This window comes from Lolium rigidum, chromosome 7, assembly GCF_022539505.1.
Source record: "Lolium rigidum isolate FL_2022 chromosome 7, APGP_CSIRO_Lrig_0.1, whole genome shotgun sequence".
NCBI lineage: Eukaryota > Viridiplantae > Streptophyta > Magnoliopsida > Poales > Poaceae > Lolium > Lolium rigidum.
In genome coordinates, this window is record NC_061514.1 from 247,768,241 (window position 1) to 247,779,612 (window position 11,372).

Genomic DNA, 11,372 nt, shown 5'->3' on the forward strand with positions numbered 1-11,372 from the left:
CATATTCAATATCTACTAATACGACATCAAACCTTAAGTGTGTCACCCTACGGTTCGCGAACTATGTAGACATGGTTGAGACCTCTCTCCGACCAATACCAATAGCGGGATCTGGAGATCCATAATGGCTCCCACATATTCAACGATGACTTAGTGATCGAATGAACCATTCACATACGATACCGATTCCCTTTGTCACGCGATATTTTACTTGTCCGAGGTTTGATCATCGGTATCATTATACCTTGTTCAACCTCGTCTCCTGACAAGTACTCTTTACTCGTACCGTGGTAAGTGGTCTCTTATGAACCATTCATATGCTTGCAAGCTATTAGACGACATTCCACCTAGAGGGTCCAGAGTATATCTATCCGTCATCGGGATGGACAAATCCCACTGTTGATCCATATGCCTCAACTCATACTTTCCGGATACTTAATCCCACCTTTATAACCACCCATTTACGCAGTGGCGTTTGATATAATCAAAGTACCTTTCCGGTATAAGTGATTTACATGATCTCATGGTCGAAAGGATTATGTAACTATGTATCGAAAGCTTATAGCAAATAACTTAATGACGTGATCTTATGCTACGCTTAATTGGGTGTGTCCATTACATCATTCATATAATGACATAACCTTGTTATTAATAACATCCAATGTTCATGATCATGAAACTATGATCATCTATTAATCAACAAGCTAGTTACACAAGAGGCTTACTAGGGCTCATTGTTGTTTACATAACACACATGTATCAATGTTTCGGTTAATACAATTATAGCATGGTATATAAACATTTATCATAAACACAAAGATATATAATAACCACTTTTATTATTGCCTCTTGGGCATATCTCCAACACAAACATGCCCTAAATTTATATGGTTTTAAGGGATCTGATCGGGGAAAGAAATCGAGCAAAAAAACCATGTAAAAAGGCAGTTATTTTTCACTTTTTGACGATTTAAGAGCATCTCCAGCCGCGTCCCCCAAAGCATCCCCAAAGGGATTTGGAGCGCGTCGACGAAAATTATGTTTCCCAGACGGGTGCCCCAAAGCCTCTTTTTGTCTGGCGCGGCCCGATACGGTGTCCGGCGCCTCGAGCCCGTCCCCGCTACACAGGGGACGCTCCGGGCACGCCGAACACAACGAAAAGCGACGCGAGGAGTGGCGGGACCGACGCGTCAGCGGCTCAGAAGCCTAAAACCCCGTCGCCTACCGTCGCCTACCTTTGGTCAAGCGACATTAATGGAGGGAGACGCAGGGACGCGTCTCTTCGTGCATGGCCGCGTGGCCATCTGCGCCGGCGTTATTGCATCCAACGACCCGCTGCCGCTTCACATGTCTGCCGCCGCTGTAGATTAATAAGAGCGCCCCTGCGGTTCTTGTTCATCCCAATCTCTCGCCGCTCCCAAATCTTCTCCTCGTCGCTCCAACCTCTATCCAATATCGTCCTCGTCATCCCGCAAGATCGCCGCGGCGAACGGCTTCGGCCGCGGCAACCTCACCGTGGCGGAGGCGTGGGCACTGTACCGCGCGGTATATCCCGTCCCGCCGGACATGCGCCTTCCAAGCAGCGGTGGTGGAGGATGGTCGTCAACGGCATAGGCGTCCCACCGCCGCCAGGCATAGATCGCTGGAAGGACGCGATCAGGACCCGGCGGTCTCGCCTCACCGCCGAGGAGCGGGCGGATCCAACCTGGGCAGCCACCGGCAACGACGGCTGGTGGATCGCCTACTTCCAGGCGCAACACGACATGGAGATGAACAGCACCACCGGCCTTATCGGCCGGCCGAACAACTGGAACAAGGACGGACGCGTCCTGTTCTGGGGCGTTCTGGGGCGCACCCTGGAGAACGTCGTCGACGGCATCCACAACGGCGCTCCAAGATTGGAGACGCCGTCCTCGCCGCCATCATCTCCCGCAGCACGCTGGCAGCCCAAGGAGGACGTACTCGTCCTCCTCCAACTCTTCCTCATCAGGGCCGGCGCGATCGGCGCCGTCCTCATCGCACCGCATCGCGCCCTACACCGTCCCCAAGCGTGAGGTGAAGGAGGAGGAGCCGTAGTTCGCGACGCCGCCAGCCAATCCGAGGCGCGGCGGCAGCGGCAGCCGGTAGGAGCAAAGGCGCGGCGTGGCGCCCTCCTCATCCCGAAGCCAGAGGTGAAGGAGGAGCAGGACGACGAGGAAGCCGGGCAGGTGGCGCTGCTCGCGGAGTACGAGCGTCAACAACATCTCATCGCGAGCAGCGACGACCCCGGGGACTGACCAGGGCTGCACGCGGCGTCGCTGAACGACAAGGACGCGTGGAGGGGCGACCTCGACGCGGTGATCGCCATGTCCATCCGCGACACTGACAAGCCGCTCGTGGATCTCACCGACGACGCCGAGGTTGGGCCAAGCGCCATGGTGAAGGACGAGCCCGACGAGCGCGTCAAGCAGGAGGTCGTCACTAACGACATGTACAACTTCCACCGGTACTACGACTTCTCTAGCCGCCGCAAGTACTAGATTAGGATTTAGTTTAAATTTGATCGAATTTTATTCGAATTTTTGTAATATATAGTAAGTTTGAATAAATTCGCTCGAGTTTTAAATTTCTAAAATTTTATTTGGGGATGTGGATGGGAGCGACTTTCCCCAAACACCACAGCTCGATCCGCGACGTTCCCCAAACACCACAAGCTCGATCCGGTGGTGTTTAGGGACGCTTTGGGATGCGGCTTGGAGTAAATCTGGTAGAGACCCGGAGCGGACGACACTCACGCCGGCGCGCTCTAGCATTCACGGCCGCTGCAGGAGGGACGGAGAGCTCTGCGGAGTCTTCCGTCGTCGTCCTCCACCAGGGCTCGGGCCGGCGGTTAGTCGTTGCGGTCCGCATTCACCGCCGCTAGAGGAGAGAGCGCGGCCTCCCAGGCGGCGGCGGCAATGCGACGCTTCCGACCCAGCTTCTCTTCTCTCTACGACCCCGTCCCCTCACCCGGCTATTAGCTGCTGAACGAATTCAAGGATCGTCTGGGCTCGGAGACGCTCAGTCCGGAGCTTGCGCACCAACTGTTCGGCAAATTGCTTCGTCAACCCGTCAAGGTACCAGAACGCGCGCTCGACGGCTTTTTCGCCGCCCTCGCGCGTGCCCCGCCCTCCATCGCCTGCCCCGATGGCCCTGCCCTTGCCATCACTCTCTTCCAACAAATGGCCCGAGCAGGCCAACGTACGGTGATCGCACCCACCATTTACACATACAGCATACTGATTGATTGCTGCTGCCACACCCACCGCCCGGACCTAGGGCCTGCCTTCTTCGGGCACCTCCTCAAGACAGGTATCAGGGAGAACGTTGTCACTTTCAACAATTTATTGAAGTGCCTCTGTGACATGAAGCGAACGGAGGAGGCTCTGGACGTGCTGCTCCATAGGATGCCCGGCGATCTGCCTGATGTCATTTCCTACTCAATAATTCTCAAGGGCTTCTGCAACAACGGGAGGAGCCAGCGTGCGCTTGACCTGCTCCGGATGATGACCAAAAAAGGATCTGACCACTCTCCCAACGTGGTTTCATACAGCACGGTAATTGATGGCTTCTTGAAGGAGGGTGAAATAAGCAAAGCTTTGGATCTATTCCATGAAATGATACAGCAGGGGGTTGTGCCTGATGTGGCGGTATATAGTTCCATTATTGATGGGCAGTGCAAAGCAAGAGCAATGGACAAGGCAGAGGGGGTCCTTCGGCAAATGGTCGATAATGGTGTTCGGCCGAATACCGTGACATATAATAGCCTGATCCATGGATATTCCACTTCGGGCCAGTTGGAAGAAGTCGCTAGGTTGTTGGAAGAAATGAAAACTCAAGGTATCATGTGGGACGTTTTTACTTGCAACTCATTCATGGACTATCTTTGCAAGACCGGAAGAATCAAAGAAGCTGCAGAATTATTTTATTCCATGGCCGAGAAGGGCCATAAACCCGATGTTGTCTCATACAACACACTTATTGATGGCTTCTTGAAAGAGGGTGAAATAACCAAAGCATGTGATCTATTCCGTGAAATGATACAGCAGAGGATTGAGCCTGATGTGGTGACATATAATTCCATTATTGATGGGCTGTGCAAAGCAAATGAAATTGACAAGGCAAAGGTGGTCCGTCGGCAAATGGTCGATAATGGTGTTCGGCCGGATATCGTGACATATAACTCCATTATTGATGGGTTGTGCAAAGCAGGAGCAATGGACAAGGCAGAGGGTGTCCTTCGGCAAATGGTCGATAATGGTGTTCGGCCGGATACGGTGACATATAATAGCCTGATCCATGGATATTCCACTTCGGGCCAGTCGAAAGAAGTCGCTAGGTTGTTGGAAGAAATGAAAACTCAAGGTATCATGTGGGACGTTTTTACTTGCAACTCATTCATCGACAATCTTTGGAAGACCAGAAGAATCAAAGAAGCTGCAGAATTATTTTATTCCATGGCTGAGAAGGGCCATAAACCCGATGTTGTCTCATACGGGATTATGCTTAATGGTTATGCTACAGAAGGATCCCTTGTTGATATGAATGATTTCCGTGAGCAGATGGTACGAGACGGAGTTGCACCCAGTCTCAGTGTTTACAACATACTGATTGGTGCATATGCTAAGTGTGGAAAGATGGACGCAGCAATGCTTGTCTTCGAAGATATGTTGAAGCATGGTGTGAACCCTGATCATGTCACATATTTAATTGTGATATCTGCATTTTGCAGAATGGGCAGGATGGATGATGCCATGGACAAATTCAGTGAGATGATTGATATGGGAGTGCCACATGACACTAATGTTTATGAGTGCATGATCAAGGGTTACTTTAGACAAGGTGATTCGGTGCAAGCCAACAAATTGTTTACCGAAATGAAGAACAAGGGTATTCCTCAAAGCCCGCGGAAGGGTAATGAAAGAAGACACAATATGTTTGACTTGGTTATTGGTACTGGTATGGCCTGATCCTGTTACACAAACTTCAATGACCAATGGATATTGCTTAGTGTCCAACATGGAGAAAACATTCAGGGTAGATACTGTGGTATCACCTGGCGCTGCGCTAGTGTTAGTACTCAGCACTTGTTACTTAGCATGGTTATGCTCTCATATCTTGTAGTTGGATATGTTTCTCTAGTTGCTCTGATATCTCATTTGGTATGAAGCCAAATGTGCTGTTATTCTGGTTTCTCTTGTACTAGAATTCGAGAAGTGTGAATTTGTTCGTTTCTGCTTACTTGTAGTTGGATAGGTTGTCTAGTTCGAATTTTCTTTAGGCACATAGTGGCCTGGCTGATTAGGAGTTGCATTTATGATTTCTTGTGTCCAAGAGTGCTTCATACTTCATAATGGACAACAAGGGCTTTGGGTGGGCCTTGCTATGTTTGATAAGTGAAGGTATTGTCGTCTTCCAAGGACAAAGAGAGATTTTATTAGCTGGGTGCTTACTGGTAGCATCGTGCTGTGAGGAATATACTAAATGTTATCATTTTTAGTTTAAGCTAGCCATACTTTCCTCGTGTAAAACACACGAGATATGTAATATCCTGGGCACTGAGCACAGCATGTAAGCTGCGTCCAATGACTAGACCAATGGTTTAGATGAGAACTTCACCAACAAACTGAAGAAGAGGACAAAAGGTATGAGGAATATACCATTTGAGCTATGCATTGGACAATTTTGTTCGTTTTTTTGTAATTTATCTCTTCATTTTGCCATCTATGTATGGAAAAGAAATGCGAGATAAATATATTCTCCAAATTGAAGTTCACTTTGTCACCGGGCAAACCATTTTTGTTGGCACCTGTTTTTTTTCACATTTCCTAAATATCTTTCCAGAGCTTTCATTTTCCCCAGATATAATGTGTTACATCCAGGTGACAAAATTAAATACATAAGTACATTTTAGCAGCCAAATTATGGGAAATTATGTCCCTTAAATCATGAACATCATTTTTCGATAAAGAAATCATGAACATCATATCCTTTGAATTAGCAGATAAGATGAGTAATGTTATCAAAAGGAGAATCTCTATAGGCTGAGATTGATGATATCTAATTTGGTGGAGGTCTAGGCATTCAAATCAAATCAATGTGTACAACACCTAGTACACATTAAGTATCAGAACATGATCCCACTCTCACTGTAGGAGTTACAACACCTGAAGCTGATGGAAATCATAGATAAAATAGGAAAATATAATGATTAACAGGCTACTTCAGCCTAGTTATAATCGAGTAGTACGTCTATCCCAGCTCCAGCTGGGTTAGCATACTGCCAGATTAAAAGGCTACTTCAGCCTAGTTTAGTAATTGTAATCATTTAATGAATCTTCAAGCCATGGTGTGGGTCTTGCCAACTATTTGCACTGCAGCTCTGCAATGGCTTTGAACTCCATGTCAGCTCTTGGATAGCAGCAGGAAAGATCACTACAGACTTCCTCTTGCTCATGTGCAGGTATGGGAAGTCCTCTGTGGTCGATTAACGAATTTCTCCATCTTGTCTGGCCTTATTGGGAGTCCTTAGAGCATCTCCAGTCGCGTCCCCAAACCGTCCCCAAAGCGCCGGATCGAGCGTTTGGGGGACGTCGCTCCCCAGTCGCGTCCCCCAAACAAAATTTCAGAAATTTAAAACTTAAGGGAAATTCGATTAAATTCATCCAAACTTGGCATATATTACATAGATTCGAACGAGATTCGACTAAATTTAAACTAAACCTAATCTAGAAGTACTTGCGGCGGCCGGAGGCGTCGTAGTACTGGTGGAAGTTGTACATGTCGTCGGTGACGACCTCCTGCTTGACGCGCTCGTCGGGCTCGTCGACGGGCTTGTCCTTCACCAGGCCGCTTGGTCCTGCCTCGCCGTCGTCGGTGAGGTCCACGAGCGGCTTGCCTGTGTCGCGGATGGACATGGCGATCGCCGTGTCGAGGTCGCCCCTCCAGGCGTCCTTGTCGTTCAACGACGCCAAGAACGCCGCTCGCAACCCTGGGCAGTCCTCGGGGTCGTTGCTGCTGGCGATGAGGCGTTGCTGCCGCTCGTACTCCGCCAGCAGCGCCGCCTGCGACGCTTCCTCCGGTTCCTCCTTCACCTCCGGCTTCGGGATGAGGAGGGCGTCGCCCCGCCTCTCTTGCTGTCGCCGGCTGTCGCTGTCGCCGCGCCTCAGATTGACGAGCGTCACCGACTCCTCCTTCACGTGATTGGGGACGGTGTAGGGCGCCTAGCGGTACGACGAGGACGGCGTCGATCGGGTCGGTCCTGAGGAAGAAGAGTTCGAGGAGGACGAGTACGTGGTCCTCCTTGGCTGCCATTGCGCCGCGGGAGACGGTGGCGGTGAGGGCGGCGCCTCCAACTTTGGAGCGCCGTTGCGGATGCCGCGGATGACGCTCTCGAGGGTGCACCCCGGAAAGCCCCAGAACCGGGCGTGCCCCTCCCTGTTCTAGCTGTTCGGCCCGCCGATGAGGCCGGCGGTGTTGCACATATCCACGTCGTACTTGGCCTTGAAGTACGTGGCCCACCACTCGTCATTGTTCTTGGGCGCCCAGGTCGGATCCGCCCGCTCCTCGGCGCTGAGTTGAGCCCACCGGGCCCTAATGCCGTCCTTCCATTGCTTCATACCCGGCTTCGGCGGCGGCGGGATGCCAATGCCGTTCATGGCCATCTTCCAGCCGCCGCTGCTTGGCAGGCGCATGTCCGGCGGGACAAGATATCCCGCGTGGTACAGCGCCCATGCCTCCTTCACGGTTAGGCTGTCGCGGCCGAAGCCGTTCGCCGCGGTGATCTTGCGGGAGGACGAGGACGACATTGCTTGGAGCGGCGAGGAGAACATCGGGGGGGGGGGGGGAGAAGATCCGGGGGGGAGGCGACGAGAAGGTTTGGGAGCGGTGAGAGATTGGGACGAACCGCAGGGCCTCTTAATGTACAGCGGCGGCAGCGGGTGGTTGCACGCAATAACACCAGCGCGGACGGCCACACGGCTATGCACGACGAGACGCGTCCCTGCGTCACCTGGGAAAACTGGGACGCCATTAACGTCGCTTGACCAAAGGTAGGCGACGGGATTTTAGGCTTCCGAGCCACTGACGGGTCAGGCCCGCGTCTCTTCGTCTCGCTTTTCGTTGTGTCCGGCGTGCCCGGAGCGTCCCCTATGGGGCGGGGACGGGCTCGGAGCGCCGGACACCGTATCGGAGCGCGTCGGACAAAAAGCGGCTTTGGGGGACGCGGCTGGAACGTTTTTTTATCCGTCGCGCCCCAAATCCCTTTGGGGGACGGTTTAGGAGACGCGACTGAAGATGCTCTTAGTTTGGTAGTGCAGTGGAATGGAACTGCAAAAAGCTCTGATTGCAATATTAGGGTGTTTATTATTTATTATTTAATTATGTAGCTGCGGGCACAAGGGAGTAAAAGCTCCCAAACTGAATAAGGAAAAATGAAAGGAATTGTGATAGATGCGGTAGCTATTATCTGCTTTATTCGACTAGATACATCCAAATTTAGGGCATGTTTGATTCATACGAATTTTAAAGGAAATTTGTGGGATTGTTATCCATAGGAATTTTTCTCGTAGTGGCCATTTGATTTGAAGGAATGGACGCTCCAAAACTCCTATGTATTGCTTTCCTATATTACAATCCCATAGAAATTATAGAAATTATAACAAGCTTTTAGACCTCTTGGAAAATTCCTATGTGTCGATTACAACTATGATATGTACTAAATCTCTATAGAAAATTCCTGTGTTTTTCATGTGGTGCAACCAAACGATGTCTGCACTAATTCCTACGTTCTTCATTCCCTAGGATGTCATGACATACTATTCTTGCCATTTCCCTATTCTTACGTTTCTTTGAATCCTTTGAATCAAACAAGCCTTTAGGCAAAGTGCCTTTGTGGTTTGAAGGAAGTATTTATGTTTTCTGCTGTCTCGGTAAATACACTATATTTTTCAGATACACAAGAACATTTTCTTTGAAGTTTGTGAATGTTTAATGTAATATACATACACGTTTTACTATTATTTCATATATTTTATATTCTTAGTTGCACGGAAAACAATTCTTTTGATGCTGAAGGTAGAGCAGGTACAACAATGATACTATTCTAATGGAGAGGTAATTTTCTTAGCTTACCGGTCACTACTCAACTGCAACGAAGCATCGGAAGCGGAAATCTGTGCGATCATGGAGGGCATGTCTCTTGCTCTGGAATGGTCGACGACCCAGACTGATTGTGCGGTTGCAATGGCGGCTTTAAAGGAACGAATGAAGAATAGGTTTCAGTATAGCCATCTGATCGATGAAGTGTATGAGTCTTTGAGATTTTAACCTCATGAAAATTCTACGTGAACAAAATAGGATTGCAAATTGTTTGGCTAGTAAAGGTAGATCTGGAGGTAGTACCACTTGTTAGCTGCACCAAATTCCAAACTGTATTTCACGTCTAGTTTTAGCTGACTGTAACCCTGTGCTAGAGGAATAAAATATCGATGATTTTCCAAAAAAAATACACTTTATTGAAAGCCACGAATATTGTATGGTACATAGATGAATAGATGAATTTCAAACATATGTAGACATTTATTTCGAAATTCCTATGAATCAAATATGCCCTAAATTTGTATGGTTTTTAAGGGATCTGATCGGCGAACGAAATCGAACAAAAGTGTATAAAAAAGGCGGTTAGAGCATCTCCACCGACGCGCTCCATAGCGGTCCCGATAGCGTTTTAGGGGGCGGCAGCGAAAATGGGCTCACACCGGCGCGCCCCAAATAGCACCGACACTTTTTTGTGCCCAATAGAAGCGCCGACAACCCCGTGCCGGCCCCTTCGCGAAGGACGCGCCGGCGCCTCGCGGCACGACGGTTTTCGCGGGTTGGGGCGCCTTGTCAGCGAGAGGACGCGATGGTTCACATCGGAAAGGACGCGGGAAGGTTGATCGTCGACGTTAGTGGCCTCCCGCGCGGAAACCCAAGCGGTGAAGAGGGCGGCGATTGGCCACGCGGCATCCACCTACCTTACCCACACGCCTTAAATGCGCGTCCGCCGCCTCCTTTAAAACCCCACCGGCGCGCACTTCTCTTCTTTCCCGCCTTCCAACCCTAGCCGCCGCCATCGCAACCGTTGTGCAAATCTCTCACGCACCCACCGACGATGGCGCACAACGAAGAGGCCGGTGGCAGCGGCGGCGGCATGCTCCACTCATTGCAGCTCAGCCTCGATGAGGTTGATGTAGTACCGCATCCCCGTGCCAGTACAGTACAAACTGCCGCACGACTAGCACGTCTCCAACGCCGGCTTCGCCGTGCCACCGTCGCCACCGGCAGGATCACAGACGCGAGCCCTCGCGAGGGAATGAGGGAACCTGATGACGCCGGCGGAGAGGAACTTGTCGGACAACGCGGTCGATAGCCTGGAATGGCAGCGGCGTCTCGAAGATGAGCGCGACGTCGAGCTCGCGTGGCCGCTTCAACACCGTCGGCCGTCGTGCCTGGTGGCACGGCCGTGACGTCGACACCACGCTGCGCCAGTACGGCTTCCGCCAGCACGGCGACTCGCTGGGCGACCCATTATACTTCCCGCAGGCGGCGTGCATGGCGCCGGCGGCGCCGACTCTGCAGAGGGCGCCGGAAAGCACCGCGACCCACCGAAGCTCACACACCAGATCGTCATCAGCCGTCGCCCGCACGCGCTCGGCCGCGCCCGCGCCTCCTTCCGGAGGCGTCGACATCCGCGACGGGGTGAGGCACGCGTCCTCTGCTCCGGCCCGTCGGATGACGGGGTCGGGCCACCGCCGCCGCCTCAAGGAGGAGGACGCCGCGCCTCGCCACCACTTCCGCCGGCGAAGAAGAAGCAATGGTGGGAGATGTAGGCGGAGGCGCAGGCGGCCCTCCGTGGCGGCAACGACCCGGAGGAGTTCCCTGGCCAGAACTTCATCGTCGGTCGCTCCGTCGACGAGGACTACCGACATATCGTGATGGACTCCGCGGTAGGCGGCGGTGTAGTCCGCCAGGGACCACGGCGCCAACTTCGTCAACCCCGCCTGGCCTTCCGAGCTGCCCACGCCAAAGGAGGAGAAGGCCGATGACGACAACTGGTCCTTCGGGTCGACGACGGCAACAACCTAGACTTCAGCGTCTTCGACTCACGGCGCCACTAGATTTTTTTTAGTTTTTAGTTTAAATTCAAGTTACTTTTGTATAAATTTTGTTCTATGAATATTGTTTTAAAATTTTCATTTTAAAATTTAAATTCTATCGAGGCTGGCGGCGGTGTGAGAGCAGCATCTTCAAATAGCGGCGTCTAGATGCTCTTATTTTACACTTTTTGACGATTTGACTGGTAGAGAGCAGAG

At 51.2% G+C, this 11,372-nt stretch overlaps 1 protein-coding gene across 1 annotated transcript; it reads left to right on the top strand.

Moving 5' to 3' along the window:
- Window positions 1-1,595: 1,595 nt before the first annotated feature.
- Window positions 1,596-5,347, top strand: LOC124672608 (protein Rf1, mitochondrial-like). Its single transcript, XM_047208812.1, has 2 exons — window positions 1,596-1,841; window positions 3,000-5,347. The coding sequence occupies exons 1-2, from the start codon at window positions 1,596-1,598 to the stop codon at window positions 4,986-4,988; spliced, it is 2,235 nt and encodes a 744-aa protein (XP_047064768.1). The 3' UTR covers window positions 4,989-5,347.
- The last annotated feature ends 6,025 nt before the right edge of the window (window positions 5,348-11,372 follow it).